The 23699-nt window shown below is 27.8% G+C and overlaps 1 protein-coding gene across 1 annotated transcript; it reads right to left on the reverse strand.

The window, feature by feature from the left end:
- Positions 1–15675: 15675 nt before the first annotated feature.
- Positions 15676–22900, reverse strand: LOC142221648 (putative maleylacetoacetate isomerase 2). The gene is made up of 3 exons (XM_075291404.1): positions 22218–22900; positions 21822–22152; positions 15676–16603 (listed from the first exon to the last, which is right to left on the reverse strand). The coding sequence occupies exons 1-3, from the start codon at positions 22564–22566 to the stop codon at positions 16474–16476; spliced, it is 810 nt and encodes a 269-aa protein (XP_075147519.1). The 5' UTR covers positions 22567–22900; the 3' UTR covers positions 15676–16473.
- Positions 22901–23699: the final 799 nt, after the last annotated feature.

Here is a 23699-nt window from a genome sequence, read left to right on the forward strand (position 1 = left end):
TAAATTATTTGCTAAAGATTTACTAAATTAGTATTTCTCACAAAATAGTTCCTTATTTCTTTGAATTTGTAAATTTTTACTACAAATGTGTCCATATTCAACTTCGTATGGCACTAAAGACATTCTTGCAATTTTAAACTCCGATTTTGTCCTTCAAATATATATATATATATTTTTTTTTTTTTTATTTGTCACAAAAATATTTACTTATTTTTGTGATATCCGCGGGATGTCAGCGTTTGTAATACTATTTAGTTAAAGTTTTCTAAAAGTAATCTAAATTTTCTAATATTAACCAACATTTTCCTCCTGGTGGGTTCATTTTTTTTCGTGAATCTGCTGAAAAGAGAAAGCATGCATAGTCTTCCGAAAAACAGTCTTTTGAAAATAAAAAAAATTATTAAATGTTGGATGCATATACCCAAAGAAAAAATACTTTCATCCGGAACGAGATTCTTCTTTATTATAAAGACTTTCTTTAAGCGCAAATAAACCCGAATTTATGATAAACGGTGCAATGATTAAATTATAAAGAAAATTATTTTGCGCCAAAAGAAAACTCTGCCCCAACCGGACATCAACAAGATTTTCCATGTGGGTTTATCCCCTTCCAGTAAAGCTTGTGACATTTATGTGTGTTTCAAAGGTTCTCTAAGTAGTTTATCCGTAATGTCGGCCTTGGTCCCATGGCATGATGTCTGAACATCACTGACGACGGTAATGTGCTGTCACTATACCCAACCTATAATAAAAAAAAAAAAAAATAGGGCTTATATGAAAGATTATCGATAGACACCCAATCTAAGCAATATTAAGGACAAATTTCTTTAAAATAAATAACTCTTAATTAAAATAAAGTTCATTATATTTGCTTTATTTTAATGGAAGTTTAAATCGTTGGATTCAAGTAAAATTTTGTTGTGAATATAATTTCGGTTACCTACACGGACGAAAAAGACTGTTTTTTCATATGTTTGGAACTAAAATTTTGTAACACAATATTTTTAAGTGCAAGCATTCATAAACTAGCATAACATATTTGGGACATATATGTTAATATGCTAGAACATATTATGTTTGGGACATAAAATGTTTGTAAATATAATATGCTTAAATGCAAACATATATTAATTTAGAAATAGCCTATAAACATATATGTGTTTAGAAAGAGAGACCTAGAGAGTATGCTTTAAGTAAAATAATGGAAGTAACCTATTGGCGCCTTAAATATATATTCACACAAAGAAAATGTCATTAAAATGTTTCTATTTTTCTAGCAGTACGTGCCCTAAAGTTATACATAATATGTTTGAACAATACAAACAATATTTTGTTTGGACCAATCCTGAAAATATATATGCTTGAAGCAAAATGTGTTTGGGGTATATGTTACAGAATCGATTTTTTTTGAGGGTGTACTAAATATTCAAACAAAAACCTTTTTTCAATAACAAGTTTGATTTTTCATAAATTTATTTTTAATTTAATTGAATTGATGTATAATAATAAAAATGAATACATTTTTTTAAATTAAATTCAGAAGAGTAATCTTCAACTAAAATTAAATATAAATGATACAAAATTTAAATGATAAAATTATTGGATTTTTTTTAAATATAATTATTGGAATTTTTAAATTTTCTAAGAAATTCTTTCGTCAAAGTAAGTATTCCTAATTACTACTGATTTAAAAAACAAATATTTTGCACAAATATTTATTCTGCTGCAAGAAGCGAAAATAATGCTTTTACATGCATATTGCTAAACAACGCGCAAATCCCCACTGCTTATATTAATTGAAATTAGAAATACAAGAGAACAAAAATATTTTAGATAATTTATTATTCTAATAATTTTCAGTTCAATATGATGCATTACATTAGCATAAAACATTATTAAATATATTATAATTAATTAGAAGCGATGGATAAATATTTATTTAAACATATACATATATAACATAAACTCATAATAAATGTTATGATATTTTACATAAAACCAATCACCTATTATAAAGTACATCACATAACCATACATTAAAAAAAAACATAACATCAAGATTTTGCTTTTAGCATTAAATGAGCAAGAAGTACATAATAATGTAATCGTAAAAAACATCATTAATATAAATTAATTACTACAATACTTGGCTTTAAGTTCCGAAACGAAATTAATAAAAATATTTTCCACTCAATGTAGCAAAAAGTCTTCAATCTTGGGAGACCTCGGAGAAAACAGACATAACTGCTAATCTATGTAACATTTTTTGCAAGTATAGCAGAGTAATGGCTAATGATTGTTAAACACAAACTATGTATTAAAAAGTTCAACACAAGGAACTATTTTTGGTTGCCCAAGTAAACTAAATTTGTAATATTGTATATGTATTTGTACACCCATATTAACTATGACATTTCATAGAACGATATTGATATATTGGACTGGAAGCGCAGTTGCTACACGATAATCTACCAAACTTTAGAGAAAATTTTACAAAAAAAAAACTACTAAACAAAAAAGTCTTTTTTGTCAACATTTTATTTCTATAGAAAATTATAGTTGTCTTTGATTTCAGCTTAAAACCATGCATTGACTAAACTACAAGTGTAGCTTAACCAACAGAGGAAAAGTGTGCTTGTCAAATTTATTTGGGCAAAGCCCAATAGACTGCAAGATGGTTGGATGTACAGCTGTTTCGGAATTACCACATTCCTCATCAGCATCCTCTACTTGCAGCAAAACTATTAACCAATTATCAGAATAAATTCGGGTAATTCACTCAACTCAAAGTGAACTACACTTGAACCTTCCGAAAAAAGGTTTGATAGTCGGCTATTGCCTAAACAAATTTGCAAGCATATCTGTTTTCCTTTGCCAAACTCAAATCATCGATTTGAATGTAGAAAATGTCTATAGAAATTGTCCAAATTTTATTTATGTAGAAAATGTTGTCCAAATTTTATTTCTGTAGAAAATGTTGTCAAAATTTTATTCCTTTAGAAAATTTTGTATAAATTTTATATCTATAGAAATTTTTCTCAAAAATTTATTTCTAAAGAAAATTTTGTCAAAATTTTATTTCTAAAGAAAATTTTGTCCAAATTTTATTTCTATAGAAAATTTTGTCAAAATTTTTTTTCTATAGAAAATTTTGTCAAAATTTTATTTCTATAGAAAATTTTGTCAAAATTTTATTTCTATAGAAAATTTTGTCAAAATTTTATTTCTATAAAATATTTTTTCAAAATTTTATTTCTATAGAAAATTTTGTGAAAATTTTATTTCTATAGAAACTTTTGTCAAAATTTTATTTCTACAGAAAATGTTGTCAAAATCTTATTTCTATAGAAAATTTTCTCAAAGTTTTAATTCTATAGCACATTTTGTCAAAATTTTATTTCTTTAGAAACTTTTGTTAAAATTTTATTTCTATAGAAAATTTTCTCAAAGTTTTATTTCTACAGAAAATTTTTTCAAAATTTTATTTCTACAGAAAATTTTGTCAAAATTTTATTTCTATGGAAATTTTTGTCAAAATTTTATTTCTATAGAAAATTTTCTCAATTTTTTTTCAAAATTTTATAAAATAAAAAAATAATTAAATGTTGGATGCATACACCCAAAGAAAAAATACTTTCATCCGGAACGAAATTCTTCTTCATCATAAAGACTTTCTTTAAGCGCAAATAAACCCGAATTTATGATAAACGTTGCAATGATTTGCTCTAATTGTTTGTATTTGAATTTAAAGAAAATTATTTTGCGCCAAAAGAAAACTCTGCCTCAACCGGACACCAACAAGTTTTTATTATTTCTATAGAAAATTTTCTCAAAGTTTTATTTCTATAGAACATTTTGTCAAAATTTTATTTCTTTAGAAACTTTTGTTAAAATTTTATTTCTATAGAAAATTTTCTCAAAGTTTTATTTCTACAGAAAATTTTTTCAAAATTATATTTCTACAGAAAATTTTGTCAAAATTTTATTTCTATGGAAATTTTTGTCAAAATTTTATTTCTATAGAAAATTTTCTCAACATTTTATTTCTATAGAAAATTTTGTCAAAATTTTATTTTTATAGAATAATTTTTCAACATTTTATTTCTATAGAAAATTTTGTGAAAATTTTATTTCTATAGAAAATTTTGTCAAAATTTTATTTCTACAGAAAATGTTGTCAAAATTTTATTTCTATAGAAAATTTTATCAAAATTTTATTTATACAGAAAAATTTTTCAAAATTTTATTTCTGTAAAAACTTTTGTTAAAATTTTATTTTTATTTCTATAGAATATTTTTTCAAAATTTTATTTCTATAGAATATTTTTTCAAAATTTTATTTCTATAGAAATTTTTCTCAAAATTTTATTCCTATAGAAAATTTTCTCAAAATTTTATTTCTACAGAAAATTTTGTAAAATTTTTATTTCTACAGAAATTTTTGTCAAATTTTTTTTTTAGAAAATTTTGTCAAAATTTTATTTCTATAGAAAATTTACTCAAAATTTTATTTCCAAAGAAAATTTTGTCAAAATTTTATTTCTAAAGAAAATTTTGTCAAAATTTTATTTCTATAGAAAATTTTCTCAAAATTTTATTTCTAAAGAATATTTTTTCAAAATTTTATTTCAATAGAATAATTTTGTCAAAATTTTATTTCTAAAGAAAATTTTGGCATAATTTTATTTCTATAGAAAATTTTGGCATAATTTTATTTCTATAGAAAATTTTGGCATAATTTTATTTCTATAGAAAATTTTGTCAAAATTGTATTCCTATAGAAAATTTTGTCAACATTTTATTTCTACAGAAAATTTTATTAAAATTTTATTTCTATAGAAAATTTTGTCAACATTTTATTTCTACAGAAAATTTTATTAAAATTTTATTTCTATAGAAAATTTTGTCAAAATTTTATTTCTATAGAAAATTTTCTGAAAATTTTATTTCTATAGAAAATGTTGTCAAAATTTTATTTCTATAGAAAATTTTGTCAAAATTTTATTTCTATAGAAAATGTTCTCAAAATATTATTTCTAAAGAAAATTTTTTCAAAATTTTATTTCTATAGAAAATTTTGTCAAAATTTTATTTCTATAGAAAATTTTGTTAAAATTTTTTTTTCTATAGAAAATGTTGTCAAAATTTTATTTCTATAGAAAATTTTCTCAAAATATTATTTCTAAAGAAAATGTTGTCAAAATTTTATTTCTATAGAAAATTTTGTCAAAATTTTATTTCTATAGAAAAATTTCTCAAAATGTTATTTTTATATCAAATTTATAAACTTTTTTTTGATGTGTATTTGTCCTTAAATTTTCTTTAAGGACAAATACACATCATACTGAAAGCACAAGACTTCCTGAAAAGCGCATAAGTTGTAGAATGGGAACCACTCTTTCATATTGTTGAAATAAGATATAACAAATGCTTTTTGAAAATATATACTGAACAAAATTTTGGATATCCAATATACACGATATTCATTGAAATTTGCATCTCTTCGTTACAGTCGTATGTCTTTCTTAAAGAAAATTCTTCTTGATTTAAATAAATAATTTTTAAATTAACTAAATCGTTTTGATTAAAGATAAAAAGCTTTAAATATAGGCTAAGATTTATTTTGAAAATTTATTTGAAACTTGGGTTCTTGCTTAAAAGAGTTTTGTTTTAGGAATTAAGAAAATATTTTTTACTTGTAGAATCTGTTATAATTTGGATTTTAAAATTAATATTAATTATGCGAAACTATTCTTTTTAATATGTAACAAAAAGAGAACGAAAATTCGATAAATGATATCTTTATCTTAATTTTAATTTTACACGGCCTAGTTTTAAAGCTACACAAAAAAAAGTTTCTGGTTCAATCACGAAATTAATTGATCCAATTAATTTTTAATTGAAATGTCTTCAATCACAGAAGTGATAGTATCAATTAAAAAAGTAATTGAAGGTCAATTAAAAAATTAATTGATCCAATTAAAAACTTAATTGATACTATTAATTTTTGTGATTGATTTTTGTTTCAATTAAAAAATTTGCTGAATCAATTAAATTTTTAATTGAATATTTTTTAAAACTCAATTAAAATTTTAATTGGAAAAATTTTCGTGAAATTTTTTTCTGTGTTCTACAACTAACATATGTTTATAACGAAAACGGAATTTACAGCAAACAATATTTGTAGTCTCTTTAACATATTTTCATTAAATTCGTTTGTCAATAACGAACAATTTTTTTTGTGAAAAGTGAAAAAAAAAAATTGTTTTTCAATTTCAATTAAGCTAAAACTTTAAATAAAAGTAGAAGTCCCTGGCAGCTCGTTACAACCGTGTTCGACTGTAATATATATGATCCTTTTGATACCATAGTGTTTTCAAGAGGACAAGTGTACAGCCTGAAAGTATTCCAAGAAAATTTGTCATATTTTCCCACTGATGTGGTTTTTCAAATTTGAAAAAAAAAACAAAAGCTTGACTTTTACAAAATCCGAATAGTCGCAAGGCGGTTTTTTTCGCATTTGAACTTGACTTTGGCAGAGGAAAAGTGAAATGGCAGAGGAAAAATGAAATGAAACTTTTTTCATTCAAAGTGATTGAAGTCCATGAATTTATTCTGATAATTGGTTGATAGATTCGCTGCAAGTAGAGGATGCTGATGAGGAATGTGGCACTTCCGAAACGATCGTCCATCTAACCGTCTTGCAGTCTAAAGGGGTTGGCCAAAATCAGTTTGTTTTTCCAAAAGTCCAAAAATCAATGTTTTACATAATTTAGTTTTTTAATATGGTAGCAATTGTAGCATTTTGCTTAACATTTTAAATTGTGTATAACATCTAATTTTAATTAGAGGATAAACCTCTGGTTAGTAATTTTTTGGCCATTGACTATTTTTTTCCATACGATAAATAAAAAGAAAATGTATTTGTATCGCCAAAAAGGAATTTTTACTATTGATGACATGTGTATTTTTTTGTTTGTTTTTTTGTTTCCCAAAAAATATTTTTTTTACATTCACAACTTAAAGCCGTAAATAGACCTACACAAAAATATTTTAATTAAATCAAAATTATAAGAGTTCAAAGCATACATTAAACCATAAAAACTTAAAAATTTTAAGAAAACATTACTATGCAATGTTTTTTATAAAAAACAAAAAACTTACCAAGCAAAATTAAAAAAAAAACAGACCATTAAAAAATGTACAAAACTTTGTCGAAATGAGTCTATGGAAGGAGATTAATGGCTCCAAAATGAATGAACGATTTGTTAGTTGATACACAAATGAAATGTAAAGTATTTATCATTTGAAATAAAAACATTAGTTTAATCAAGAAGATAAAATATTTTAAAATAAAAACATTATAAAATATAATAAATGTTACTGTGTACCTTAGATTATATATATAAATGAAATGAAAAAATAAACAAATTTTTCAAAAACAAAAAAAACAATATCGTGCATTGTCATTAACTAATAGAGACAGAGGAAAAAATCACATAGCATTTTCCATATATATATATAGAACTAACAATAAAATTAATTAAATTAAAAAAAAAACATTTAATTTCATTATCAAATAAAATACTAACAAAAGAAAACTAATAAATTAAATAAAACAAATGTTGTTTTCATTGCGTTATTAAGAAAACCATAAACAAAAGTGTAGAGAAACAGTTACATTTTCAAAATCATAAAACAAAATCATTACAACAAATAAAAAAAATCTTTTATGATTTGACTGTGATAATATAAACAAAATATATATATTAATATTAAATAAAAATAAATATAAAATCTGTAAGGGAAATCTAGAATGAAAATGTAAGAAAATACAAAAAAAATTAAAATAAATTGGCTAGATGACATTGAAGGTAAAACAAAAAAAAAAAAAACGATAAAATGTTTTAAAATAACAAAAGCAAAACTTCAATACAATTTTTATTACAATAAAATTTTATTACTAAAAACGAAAACATATATATCAAGAAAAACCTAAACATTTATTATTTAATAAAACGTAATAAAGTATTTATTAAAAAAAAAAATAAAAAACAAGAAGAAAAAAAATTTGCAAATGACATAAACAAATAAATTCATATATAAAGATAATATTAAAAAAAAAGAAATATCTATGAATCGAATAAATAAGAAAAACAAGTATTAAGTAACATAATTCCGTCTTGACTTGATACTCAATTACAAAGCAAAACAAAAACAACAGTAAGAATATTACAATATGAAAAATACTAAACTTATTTGACACCAGGAAACAAAAAGTCATAGGAAATTCAAAGAAAATAGGAAAAATCCAACTTTAAAATAAATTTAAAATAAAAAAAACATAAACTAATACATCAACGATATTCTTTAAATGAAAATCCGATATAAAAAATAACAAGAAAATATTTATTTAAAAAATTTAAATGCCATATAGTTTTACACAAGAAACCCAAAGAAAAAACCTATTAAAAAAAACATAAAATACAATAAAAAAATCATTTAGTCCTTTATTACTACATATATAAGAAACTACAAAAGAAATACATAAAAAAAATCCCCAAAAATTTAAACAAAACCATTCCCAATCCAAAAAAAAACTCAGAAACAAAAAAAAAACACACAACTAATATTTCTTTCCTGTATTGCAAGCAAAACAGATTGAAAAAAATCAATTAATAACAACAACAACAACCAGTAATAAGATGAAGAACAACAACAAACTCTTTCTCAAAATGTTTCCTTTTACTTTCCTATTTAAAGTATATAAAACTTAATAATATTTAAAAACTAAAATAGATATAACTTTAAAATCCAAAAACAAAAATCTTTTAAAATGTTCAAATACAAATAAACAAAACAAACAAAAACTAAAAAAAATTACACTACTACAACAACTTCTCCTTAACAAGAAAACAACAAACCCTTTTGAAAAACCTCTCCGAAAATTCAAAATCTCCCGAAAAAAAAACAGATTATAGCAACAGAAAACAATTTCGTATCTTACAAACATTTATAGAAACGGATACAACACACTGTTCGATGTGTATATGTGTGTGTTTGTGTATGCAAAGGTATTAAGGAAAAGGAAGTTAAATTGGCTAACGGAAATAGAAATAAAAGCCCATTCATTTTAACACAATATAAGCAATAACAAAAAACAACAACCAGAGCAACAGCAACAAAACTCCCCCGGTTGGGATAAATGAATACAAAGCCCATTTAAGAAGCATCTGCATATAATCGTACATTAAAAAAAAAAAAAAAAAAAAAAAAAAACAGCAACCAACATGCATAATGAATATATGTCAAAACCATTATATACAGAAACATACATGCATCCTTACATACAAACATATAATGATAAAATGTTGAATGATAAAAGAAGAAGAAAATGAACATGTATGAAAATAAATATGTAATGAATAAACAAAAAAAAAAAAAACAACAGAAAAATTATATATATACATGCATAAAATAAAAATATATATTAAATTATATATGGAAAAATAATAAAAATTATAAATATATTAAATAATTGGTTTATTTTGTTTATTACCATGCCGCAAGTAAGTATTTCATAAATGCTCGTTATATTTTGGTAGATAATTTCTAGTCATTTAACATTTAAATATAATTTCGGGCGTATGGCCACCACGATTATTTTGCATAAAGGTAATTTTGGAGGTCCAATTTTTGCCCACCTTTTCAACCATTTTAGAGCATATTCAGCAATGACCCGCCCAGCAAAAAAAATTTAGAGGTACTTCTTAAGGCAAAACTTTAAAAGTACTTCCAAAAATTTCCTCCCAAAGATGTTCTTTATTTTAACTGCACACACTCAAGAAAAAGTGTACTTGGATCCAACGATTTTGACTTTCCTTTAAGGATTTTGGTATTGATTACGAGCCAAAGATGCGGTATCTTTAAAGTAAGGAAATTTTTTGCGACCTATTTGGCTTTAAATCTAGGATCTATAAAATTAAAATCAAGATACAGATCTCATTTATCGAATCTTCATTCTATTTTTCCGGTATATTAATAAAGCTATTCACGTACAAATGCCAGTTTAAAAACCCAAATTATGACGGATACTTCGTAATAAGAAATATTTTCTTAATTCAAAAAAAAAAACATTGAACAAAAGATGTAAATCCTTAAAATAAGTCTTAGCCTATATTTGAAGCGTTTTTATCTTAAATCTAAATATTCAATATTTCAGTTAATTTACGATTTCTTTAAATAAAAAATGTGTCTCCTTACTTTAAGGAAAATTTGCCTTAGCTTCAAGACATGCAACTTTAACAAAAGGACGCCAATTTTAAAAATGTGTGTCCTGAATTTGATGAAAAAAATTTTTGAAGCAAAGATTATAAACTTTCTTTTAATTAAAATTTCATTATTTTAAAGAAATTTATCCTTAATAGTGTATAAATTGCGCATCCTAAAATTGAGGTTGCATAATCTTTAATATCACGTAAATATTTTTTTCAGTGCAGGAAGTTCATTTGGGTCAATTTTTTATAACTCGCTTTTTTCATATTTTAATGGGAAATTTAAAATTTTATTGTTTCAAATGGGTTAAAAACAGTTTAAAAATTAATAAAATAATGCAAATTATTCAAAATTTGGCAAACAAAATTCTAAATCCTCTATAGAAAAATTGCGAATTTTTGAAAATATTTGATGTCAAACGTTCCAGACAAGCATTATAATGCATTAAAAATCATAACAAAATTTAAAAATTATTTATTCGTCAAAATATCACAAAATTTCTTTTCTAACTTATTTAGTGAAAAAAGGGGAAAAAAACTAAAAATAACGGGATATCTCAAAAACTGTTCCATTAAAAATTTTTTAACATTTTTTTTTCGAATTCAGCAGATCAAAATACATAAGAAAAGTCACCTCTCACGTTTTTTTTTCACGTTTAAGCCTAGTACAAAGATGACGTTTTCGCACGAAAAACTGTTATACTCCATATAAAAAACGTTAGCGCGGATTATATGCGAAATTTTTGTTTTGAGCATTTTCAAACAAATATTTATACAACCCTGGATTTTTCGCACGAAAAAATAGGCACGTATATTATTTCGCATAAATAAGTTAACATCCTTGGGTTTGAGACCCTTTTTACGGAGATAGATGAAGATATTCGTTTTTCGCAGAAATGAACTTAGTACTAAGCATTAGGGGAGCAATTCTGAAGCAAATTCAGAACAATACTGGCATGAATTATGAGAAAAAAGATGTGGGAAGTCAACAAGAAGATCCTAAATACAAGCAAGTATGCAATAGCATTATTTTCGTTATCTTTTCTAACCGCTTCTGTTGAAAGGGCATTTTAATTATTGACATAATTAAAAACAATCGTGTTTTAACTTAGCAGCTGAAAGCAATTTAAGAGAAAGCCTACTTTTTAAATTGATATACATATTATTACATCCAAAGAAAAAATAATTTCTAAGGGACGAAATTTTAAACAAACGAAATTCCCTTTTGTTATAAAGTATATTCTTAAAGAGCAAATTTTATTTTTTATTTACTTCAAAAGGAAAATTTTTAGCATTAAAAGAAAACTTTGTTTGTCTAAAATTTCGTTTCTCAGAAAAGAAAAGTATTTTTTTCAGTATATATATTTGTGTTAAACTTAATTTTTAAAGTGTACACCCAGAAAAAAGTGACCCCTTCTTTAAGTTAAAATGAACTCATTGTGAAGAAAGTTGAACTTCGTATAGCGCCAAAGACATTTTTATTTGTTTGAATGATGTGATTTTCGTAGAAATTAGGTAGAATGCATTCCGTATATTAGTTAACATTTTCCTATATTTATGTACCACTATACTACAGAATGAAAAAAATTTAACTGAATTGAATTCATATATGGAATGATTTTATTGAACTTTTTTTCATTCATTTGGACAAATCTTACATATTTGTGGTAAACCTTTTACTTCAAAGTTAGATCTGCTTACCTTCGTTTTTAAATACAATTTTATGTATTTATATAAGCAATTTTTTCTTCAATAAAAGACATGTTTTATTAATATATTAAATATATTTATTTAGAATCAACAGCATCGACTGGCCTTGAAATATTAAAACACATTTTTTCTTCTTGTAGTACCTTTCACTTTGAATAATTTGCTGCCTAGCAATTTTGTCCACCTTCTACAATTTCAATACCTACAAATATAAACAAAAAAATCCAAAACCAATTTTTTCACAAAAGGTTAGCGTCACTGAATATTACCTGATAATTGAAGATTCCAAAATGAAGTTGAATGACGGGGTTGTTATTCTGCTGGTGTTTTCTTTTTTATAAACCAATTTTCAAAAAAAGAACATTTTTCTCACTAAATTAAAATAACAAATATTTTATATATTTTATTTGTTTTTTATAATATTATTTTACTATATTATTTTACTATATTATTTTTTAACAATCTCTCCGTATACCATAACAACGCGATTCCAACTAAAAAAACAACCCACGCGCAAACATATCGATTACATCAAAGACAGGTATCGATTACAGGTAGATAAAAGAAATGTAGGAAATTTTCCTATATTCTAACAAGTGTTTCCTTAAGTTTTGAAAGGATTGAATACTTCTTAGTACGAATGAACTAAAATATTTTTCTATGCCAAGTGTTATTCGTATGTATGATAAGCTTTCTATAATAAAGGAAGTCAGAATTATCATTTTATAAGAAATCTTACTAAATTTGAGGAAACTTGGTTTTAGTTCGGTTTTTGTTTATTTTTACGAATGCTTTGTTATCAGTGAATAAAATTTTCTTGTTCAGTAGTAAATTCTTATACCCAGCGAAGAAAACAGTATTAGTAAAATTACATGCCTTATTCTAGTTTATGAACTATTCCTAACTGCTTTCAGTTTAGGATTTTTTTACTGAAACAAGTAAATTTTATTATTTCACACAAAATATTAACTGAGTGGAAATAAAATGGCTAAACTAAATTGATGAACATTTTTTCCTTTAGTTTCGAAGACACTTTTTTCTGGGTGTATCACTACAGTATTTTTTCACGAAATTTGGGACTTATTTTTGTACTTTTTACATTCTTAAATTTTTTGGGGGTTTTTTAAAAAAGCCTAGACCGATTTAGGGTTTTTTTTCTTAAGATTTGGGAGGGAGAATCAAAAATCACCTGACAACATTGCCTCCATGAGACTTAAGAAGTCAAATCTTTGAGGGTCGGTTTATATGGGCACTATATAAAATTATAGAACCATATAGACCAATTTTTGCACAGTTGCACCCAGAAAAAAGTGCCTTCGAAACTAAAGGAAAAATTTTTCATCAATATAGTTTATCCATTTTATTTCCATTAAGGTAAATTTTTGTGAAAAATAATAAAATTTACTCGTTTCAGTAAAAAAATCCTAAACTGTAAGCAGTTAGGAATAGTTCATTAACTAGAATAAGGCATGGAATTTTACTCATCCTATTTTCTTCGCTGGGTATAAGAATTTACTACTGAAAAAGAAAATTTTATTCACCGATAACAAAGCATTCGTAAAAATAAACAAAAACCGAACTAAAACCAAGTTTCCTCAAAATTAGTAAAATTTCTTATAAAATGATAATTGCGACTTCCTTTATAATAGAAAGTTTATCATACATACGAACAACACTTGGCATAGAAAAATATTTTAGTTCATTCGTACTAAGAAGTATGCAATCCTTTCAAAACTTAAGGAAACACACTTGTTAGAATATAGGAAATTTTCCTAAATTTCTATTGTTTACTTGTATACCAAAACATGAACTGATCTCAGTACCTTTTGGCTCACCTCTTTATGCTCCTAGAATACCTCTAGATTCAAATTTCTGGCAAATTTGATAAAAACTACGGTTTATATAAGTCCAAGAAGTAAAATCAGGAGATCGGTCTATATGGGGGCTATATCTAAACATGGCCCGATAATCACCATTTTCGGTACACTTCTTTATGGTACTAGAATACCTCTAAATTTCCAATTACAGGCAAATTAGATAAAAACTACGGATTCTAGAAGCCCAAGAAGTTAAATCGGGAGATCGGTCTATATGGGAGCTATACCAAAACCAGGCCCGATACTGAGCATTTTGGGCACACCTCTTTATGGTCCGAGAATACCTCTAGATTTCAAGTTTCAGGCAAATTGGATAGAAAGTACGATTTATATAAGTCCAAGAAGTAAAATCGGGAGATCGGTCTATATGGGAGCTATACAAAAACATGGTCCGATAAGCCCAAAACCCCAAATCGGGCGATCGGTTTATATGGGAGCTATATCAAAACCTGGACCGATATCACCTATCTTCGAATTTGGCCTGCGTGCAGACAAAAGACGATTCTGTTCCAAATTTCAGGACGATAGCTCCATTATTGAAGACAGTAACGTGATTACAACAGACAGACAGACGACCAGACGGACATGCTTAAATCGTCTTAGAATTTCTCCCTCATCAAGAATATATATACTTTATGTAGTCGGAAATCGATATTTCGATGTGTTACAAACGGAATGACAAACTTATTATACTCCCATCACCATTCTATGGTGGTGGGTTTAAATACTTACGATCATGTATGGAACCGTATAATTCTTGCCAGAGAAATGAAACGCTCATCATTCTTTACCACATAGAATTCTTTATTGAAAGCAAAATTTATCTTCTTTAACATTATTTTTCTTTTTTATTTTTGTGTTCGATGGAATTGAAATTGTTCTTAAGTTTTTTTATTAATTAAAAAGAAATTTCGCTGTAATATATTTTAAATTTCTTTGATTTCGGACTTAGATGTGTTTCAATTTTAGTAATTTTCATTATAATTTCTAAACACAAATACACAATATGAATGAACGAATGATTTTTAGAAAATGTTACATGTTTTTTCTTTTATTGATTTCAATTGTTATGGGTGTATATACGCATATATTTAAGAGAAGTGTACTATCTGGATTTTATTGTTATTTGAGTGCTGTTTTATATTTTGCAAAATTTTTTATAATATTTTTTTTTGTTTTACTTTAATATTTGGTTCAATACTAAAAATTATTTGTTTCTTTGGTAGTAATTTTTCCCCGCAAAATGGGCTTAGTGCAAGATTTTTTTTTATGTAACATTAATATTTTATTTGTTTTATATACTTATTATTCCGTTCGGGGATTAATGCAAAACAAATTTTTTTATTTTTTTAGAGAGCTATTTAGGTATAAAAATTTTTTTTGAAAGTTATTTATAGAAAAAACATGTTTCCTTGAGAATTTCATACTTTTTTGTTTTTCAGTTAGGATTTTTGCAAAATTGTTTTCTATCTTAGTTTACAGTTAAAGAAGAAAACGTTAAAAATACAATTAAAAATGTGTCCTAAGTCCATGAATTTTCATCATTCGTTTTAAAAATAAAAAAATATTATTTGTTTTTGCTCAATATATTTAGTAATGGATTTTGTTTCTTTATTACTTGTAACTTGTAGTTTGGTTTCTTTGACTATTTTAAAATGGCATTTCTGTTTAGATGCTCGTCGTCGATCTCTTGAGTTTGAATGTTAATTATTTTATTATTTCTTTTCAAAAGATTCTTTGATATCCTTCAAATGTGAGTTTATTTTGTTCTTATAAAATATGGCATTGAAGTTTTTCATTTAATAATAAATGGGTTTTGTACTTTTCAAAATTGTTTATACTTTATTTTGTATTTGAATTTACCTTCAGTTACATGTAATGGAATGAGTTTCTTCATTTTTGAACTTAAATCATATCTACGTGTAATTTATATCGTTTTAGTTTAAAATAGTTTGTATTTATTTTCGTATTTTTGACAAAAAATCCCTGAATTGAATTTTGCTTTTCGTATAAAGTGTTTTGTGTATGTCTGTCTGTGTGTGTTTGTTTTTTTTTTGTTTCTTTATCGTGTTTTTCTGTATTTTGACGAAATTGTCTTCTTCTTTCTTAGATCACAAATTAAAAACCTAAATAGCTATAACTGTATGTTTCGTTTTGTTTGGTTTTTTTAAATTTTCCAAGAAAATTTATTTGTTTTAAACTTAAACACATTCTTTTTCTTTTTTCAAAGTATTTCAATCATTCTTTTAGAGCCAAAAATTTTCAATTTTCTTTTTTTTAATTCATTCCAATTTGTTTATGAACGTTTATTAAACGTTCCTACACGCGGTTTGCAACTGCCATCATCACAACATGTGCTGTTACTTTTTTGTTTTAGTATTAGTATTATTATTACCTTTCACGATAGTTTTTAATTTAGTAAATATAAGAAAGAAAGAAAAACTAATAATAATAATAATGATAAAGATATTCCATTTTGTTCGTTCATCTTGTTTTCTTCTGTTTCGGGGAATAGGTGTTATTATTTTGTCCAGATTATACGGGTTATCATCATAACTGCAAAACATTTATTTTTTCGTTTTTCTCTTTTTTGCAGTTGGCTGCGGGAAATTCTATTTGTTTGGCAACTCTGGTGGGCAGTCAGGCTGGTTCGAGGGATGAGCGGCACGGAAAGCTGGATTACTTTCCAATTCACGATCGATTCGCAAAATAATTGGATAAGGACGTAAATCGACATGGAATCTGAAAGCAAAGAAAATAATTTTTATTAATAATCAATGCAAAGTTTTAAATCAATAATGATAGTCTGATAATCATCCTGCCCAAACGGAAGAGTGATATGATGTTCACATCAGTGTTGCCAGGTTGGGGGTTTTCCCCCAAATTTAGAGGTTTATTCATGCCTACGGATATTTTTAGGGGTAAAATATATTTTAAACCTGCCAAATTGAACAATTCTCAGCAAAATTCTGAGCAATTCTGCCATGAATTTGAAGAAAATATGGTGTGGGAGGTCAGACCTAAATATAAGCAAGTATGCATTAGCAAAAAATTCTAGACCAATTTCGGGGTTAGGTTCAAAAGGGAGTAAGGTTCAAAAATAACATGGCAACACTGGTTCACCAATTTGGCAGTATTTGCTTGCTATTTCAGCAAAGAAAACTGCTTGATGTTCCAGCTAACGAATTTGTTGAAATAATTACATTGAATTTTTTTCAACAACCCAAGAAATTTGTTAGTAGGGACAGCAAAAATGTCTGCTAAAACAGCAGAAATTCTGCTGAAAAAGGGAAAGCAGTCACTCTTTGCTGAAATAGCAAACATTGTCTACTATTTTTTTTTTAAGCTCAATTACACTACAACATGTTTTTGTTTGGCTGAAACAAATAAAATTGTCAACTTAGGGCCTTTCGTAACACAATTAAAACAATATTTTATGAATATCTATAGTATTTGCCCAAAAATCTGAATATTTATCAAATTGAGATATAGCAGCAAACAAAATGTTTGCTGATCGTATTTAGGAGCTTCTAAGTATATTACAATGCAAAAATATACCAAAAACTAATTTTGTTCCTTAAATATGAAGTACAGGGTCTGCTGTTTTTAGCAGACTTTTTTCCTTGAATGTAATAACAAAAAGCCCCTTGTTTCAGCAGTTTTGCCCGCAATATTTAACAGTCATGACTAATGAGTCAATCTCCTGGATACATTACTTTTGCGTCTTAGTGGCTACTAAAATGCCCAAAAATTTATACGAATTGTTATTCAGTTGATAAAACCGTAACAGCATACAAATTAAAAAATTTTTGTCTGGCTTAAAACATCAATCATTTTAAACAAACTGCTGACTTATACTATGAATTGAAAAAAAAAAAAAAGATTTATTTAATGTGTATTTCTTAAAAATTAAAAAACAAAATTGAACTTGTTGATTCTTATTCGAGAATTGTAGACCTACTGCAAGGTTAGGTATTGACAGTCCTCTATTTTTTCCGGCTCACTAAGACTTCACTTCAGGACATTATGATATCATTATGATTATTCATGTTCATCTCAATGACGAAGGACCACCTTTTTCTAGTCGAGTCCGGGGATTCGCATGTGAAGAAGCTTTTAAACACACAGAAATGTTATCGGCGTTGTTGAGAGGGCTAATCCACCGCTGAAAAATTTTTGGTGTTCAGTGGAAACTTGGATAGAAACCATAACCCTACGTATACAAGGAAGACATTCTAATCATTGCACCACGGTTGCTCCCAATATTTTGATGATCTAATGTGATGACAATTTAGTATTTTGAATTTAATTAAAAAAAAAATTAGGAAAAACATTCAAAAATAATTTTTTCTCAATTTTTACTATATTATATATTATAAAGGCGTTTTGAATAATTATTTGATCGCTAATTCCACGTCTGCTGAAATGTGGATCAGTACACTTTTCAATAATTTTGTGGTAATTTCGGACTTTTTCCATTCCCGGGAAAGCTGGATTTTTTTTCGAATTTCCCGGGATCCCGGTCAAAGGGAAAACTGCATTGATGTGGCATACATTTAGACATTTGATTAAATTTGAAATCGCCTAAAGCTACGGTTATTAGGCGCTGCCTGGACAACTCACAATATATATTGATCTCTTACATCAGCCATAAAATATTTGGTACTAAAAAAGTTTTACAATGGTTAAAAGACAGTCTGTATAGTCAGTATAGTTTTCAGAAGAACACTATTAATATTGTGGGATTTTTTGTAACATTAAAAAGCTGGGTGAAAATGAAAAACACTTATTTCGATTTCACAATCGAAAAACGGGGCCACTATATGCACATGTTCGGCATTAGCGTTGCTAGACAATTTTCCTAGGGGGGGCTATAGCCCCCCTAGTTAAAAATTTATAGACTGAACTTATAGGTTCAATTAATGTTTTACTTCATAAAAATAAATAAAAAATAGGCATCAAAATAACTCGACAATTAATTTATAATAAAGCAACTAAAAGTAGCTCCACACTTTTCTAAAGGCACAACTTCCGAAAATGTCCTCACAAAGAAGTTATTTATTTTAACTACACAGGGAGTTTTTTTACTTCATTTTTTTTTCATATTTTAATGCGTACATTTTTGTTTTCTTTTTTCAAATAGATCAAAAAAATTGTAAGAATAAATAAAATGGTACAAATTATTCAAATTTTGTCACAAAAATGCTAAATCCATAGAAAAATCGATAATTTTTGAAAATATTCGAGGGAAAACGTTTCAAACAAGCGTTAGAATGCATTAAAAATCATAAAAAATATAAAAATTATTTATTTGGGGAAATGTCACAAAATTTTTTAATTCACATTCAAACACTGAATTCGGATCACACTGCAAGAAGTGATGCAAATTCATTGCAACGGCCATTCGTTGTATGACAAGTTCATATTACATTCATCGCTTCTCCGCCAATTTTGCACCACTTCCGGACCCAAAAAGAACATTTTCACTTCTTTTTTGGCGACGCTTTTTTGCAGCATTATTAAGATATTAATTTATGAAAGAATAGTTTTAATATCAATTACTATACCACAGCTTTATTTCATAAATATCAGACTTCAAACATTGCCATCGGCAACTGCTACCACAATTCGATTTTGCACGAAAGTCTTTAGCGAAACTTTGTGCGGTTGTATATACTTGTTTAATTTTTATAAAAATGTAAAATCGTAAAGAGGTTTTCAAATTCTGGGGGGGGGGCTAAAACTGTTCTGGGGGGGTCTAAGCCCCCTCCCCAGAGGCCTTCCTACGCTTATGATGTTCGGTCAAAATTCTCAAAAGGGAAACACTAACAGGTTGGCTGGTAAGTCCCCGGTCTGACACATAGATGGCGTCGTATTAAATGCATATTATTTTTATATAGTATCAACCTTCAAATGATTCGTGTCAAAATTTGACGTCTGTAAGTCAATTAGTTTGTGAGATAGAGCGTCTTTTGTGAAGCAACTTTTGTTATTGTGAAAAAAATTGAAAAAAAGGAATTTCTTATTTTGATAAAATACTGTTTTCTGAAGGGGAAAAATACGGTGGAAGCAAAAACTTGGCTTGATAATGAGTTTCCGGACTTTGCCCCAGGGAAATCAACAACAATTGATTGGTATGCAAAATTCAAGCGTGGTGAAATGAGCACGGAGGACGGTGAACGCAGTGGACGCCCGAAAGAGGTGGTTATCGACGAAAACATCACAAAAAATCCACAAAATGATTTTGAATGACCGTAAAATGAAGTTAATCGAGATAGCAGAGGCCTTAAAGATATCAAAGGAACGTGTTGGTCATATCATTCATCAATATTTGGATATGCGGAAGCTCTGTGCAAAATGGGTGCCGTGCGAGCGGTGTTTGCAGCTGTTAACTCGTAATACACACGAGTTTTTCCGTCGATATGTGACAATGGATGAAGACTCAAAAGTCCGCTGGCAAAGTAATGGCCTCTGTTTTTTGGGATGCGCATAGAATAATTTTTATCGATTATCTTGAGAAAGGAAAAGTCATCAACAGTGACTATTATTTATTGGCGTTATTGGAGCGTTTCGAAGGTCGAAATCGCGGCAAAACGGCCCCATATGAAGAAGAAAAAAGTGTTGTTCCACCAAGACAAAGCATGACAATTCATGAATTGGGCTTTGAATTGCTTCCTCACCCACCGTATTCTCCAGATCTGGCCCCCAGCGACTTTTTCTTGTTCTCAGACTTCAAAAGGATGCTCGCAGGGAAAAAAATTTGGCTGCAATGAAGAGGTGATCGCTGAAACTGAGGTCTATTTTGAGGCAAAACCGAAGGAGTACTACCAAAATGGTATCAAAAAATTGGAAGGTCGTTATAATCGTTGTATCGCTCTTGAAGGGAACTATGTTGAATAATAAAAAAGAATTTTGAAAAAAAATGTGTTTTTCTTTGTTAGACCGGGGACTTATCAGTCAACCTGTTAATTATATTAATTTTAATGTAAAATACTAATAAAGTTAGATTTAGGTTAGTCCACCCACTCTGCAACTTTGTGTGTTTTATTCCACTCCACTAAAACTACAACAGTAATGAATTAGGAAGAACTTCCAAATTTGTTTGCTAAGTACGTCTAACTCCTAACAGCCACAATGGTAATCGTTAGCATACCCCCCTTGTATGCAACATTGTAACGGCTTTTATCAAAATTTTGGCCAGACAAAATTTTCCCAAATTTCATAACGTTATAATTATTCAATTCGAGGATTTCATACTTTTCTTTGTGGCGTGTACCATTAAAACGTATGAGCCGTTTCCATTTTATATACATATATTTCGTTACAGCTTGATTTGTACAAATATATTGAGATTCTTAACTAATTCGTAAGATCAGGTCGACCAGGAAGGAATGATAGTTTGAAGAAGGTAATCGTACGAACTGTGAATAAATCTCCCAAAATTATTGCGTCTGTAAGTGGTAGAAATATTAAATCTACACATGGAATAACAGTGCCCCAGTCATAGCAGTTTTCTTTTTAATCCTCTGGGACTGACGTGACATAGCTCTAACAATTCTGTTGACTTGGTAGATCACCAATACGTGTGCTTACATCTATCGCTGAACACAATGACCTACGCATGAATACATAATGGAAAGGTATAGATAACACGAGAGTAGTTGCTTGGTAAATAACGGCACAACAAAATTTTTGGGTTTGTTGGTGTCTGCTAGACTACACGTCAGTTCCAGAGGGTTAAATATTTTTCAAAAGTGCACGTTTTGGTATGGCCTATATACAGCTTCAAACGATCATCCTTCTCGTGTTTTCATATTCAATTGAGTATGCATTTGCTTTGTGTCATAATCATTCGGGTTTTTGTTTTATAGAAACCACATTTATATAAATCTTGACAATTGTAAAAATCTATTGGCCCCTACCCTGCTGAACACATGAACAGATGGATTTGCATATTTACCTGCGTGCATTGAACACCTGTGGTACCAAACAACAATCGGCCATAGATATTTCATCTCCCACACAGTATTTGCCTGCTGATGTTGATAAAACCTTCTCGACAGCACGGAATCCACGGGTAATCCAATGTTGAGCCCATTCTTTTTTCTTCTCCTCGCCAACATGAATCAATACAATGAGATTCTGCAAGGGCTGAATGCCAGAACATATAATTTCACAAATTTCACGAACTTTGGCACGTTTGTGGACATCTTGGGGTAAAAGTGGCCTTTGGGGACGAGTTTCCTCCAGATAATGCATAATGGCCAATGATTCAATTAAAGTATGACCATCTACAAGAAGAAAAAAACATTTAAAATTTTTTCCAAAATTGAATTAAATTTTAAAAAAATATTACCAATTTGCAAAGCCGGAACTTGTTCCATGGGATTAACTTCACGATATTCATTGCAATGCTGTTCTCCTCCAGACTTAATCAAACTTATGGGCTTAATGTCATAGGGTATTTCCTTGAGATTCAAGGCTATGCGTACCCGCCAGGAACAGGAGCTTCGCCAATATGAATACAATATTGGCTTTTCATCGCCACCAGATGCAGAGGAAGAAGAAAGTACAGTGTTAGTAGTGGCCATATTGCAAGTGTTTTGAAGCTTATAAGGTTTTGTTAAGATGAACTTGTTCGTTTGGAGAATACCTCCGAACTGAGATTTTAATAATCTATTCCACATGAACCTCATGTTTTTCATTTACGTTTTTTTTTTTTGTTCTTTCAAAAGCCGATCTCGCTCAATATTCTATTTTTTATGTGTTTGTGGTAATTTATTCAAAATTATCTGGATTTTCAAGTCTAATGACTAGAGACATGATAATATATACGGTCTATATATGTGCACTTGTTGTTGTTATAAAACAAATGCTGGCGATAAGATATTTAAATATGCATCGTTAAAAGAAACTCAATAGAAATGTTTTGTGGCGCTTGAATCCAGTTGGCTTCTCAAAGTTTACATCCAAACTGAACCTGTTCTCTGTTTATCCACTGAATACTCAATACTCTTTATTTCTAGTTCTCTAGAACCAGATGTTCGCTTTTACTGAAAGATATGGATGGATATGAGTAGGTACATAGACATAACATAAACACCCTATATATATGCCTTTTCTTGATTCATAACCGTACATATGAATGCAAAACACTTACAATAACAACAGAAATTTATGTTATATTCGAAACAATTTACAGAGTGTATTTAAATTTACCTGTTTATCAATTAAATCAAAATAAAACCAATTAAATTAATATTTAATTGTTTTCGGCACTTATTGTTGTTGTGCATTTTGACATTTGTCAATACGTGAACAGCTGTGTCAAATTTTAAACGCCGTTACGATTTTCCCACGCGGCTATTGCCTGTATAATGCTACTGCCTAAAAGTATGCTAACAAATTAATCAATTGACTGTGGAACGTGTTTCCTCAAAAAGTGTCAGGAAAAAACTATGTGCTATTTGAGAATTTATTCATGCTTACTTGTTGAACATTTTGCCCGAACATTCTAAAGCGTAGAAGTATGCGATAATTCAAATGTGTGACATGATTGTGGGGCGTTCATATGCGTATTAAACATGGGGGATTATTTATTATTTATTAATTAATTTATTATAAATCTAATTTATAATAAACGTATTTATACAAGCACTAGAAACTAGAGGCTATCGGCTTAGACTAATTTTTACACTTCCATTGGTAGACTATGTTTTACACTTTGGGGCTAGTAATATTTGTCTGAAACCCATAAATTGATGCAATTTGCTATTGTTCCTCTTTTATCCGGGCAGTAATATTTGTTTGTTTTTGTCACACCAATTGTTCGTTAGTT

This window comes from Haematobia irritans, chromosome 1, assembly GCF_050003625.1.
Source record: "Haematobia irritans isolate KBUSLIRL chromosome 1, ASM5000362v1, whole genome shotgun sequence".
Taxonomy (NCBI): domain Eukaryota; kingdom Metazoa; phylum Arthropoda; class Insecta; order Diptera; family Muscidae; genus Haematobia; species Haematobia irritans.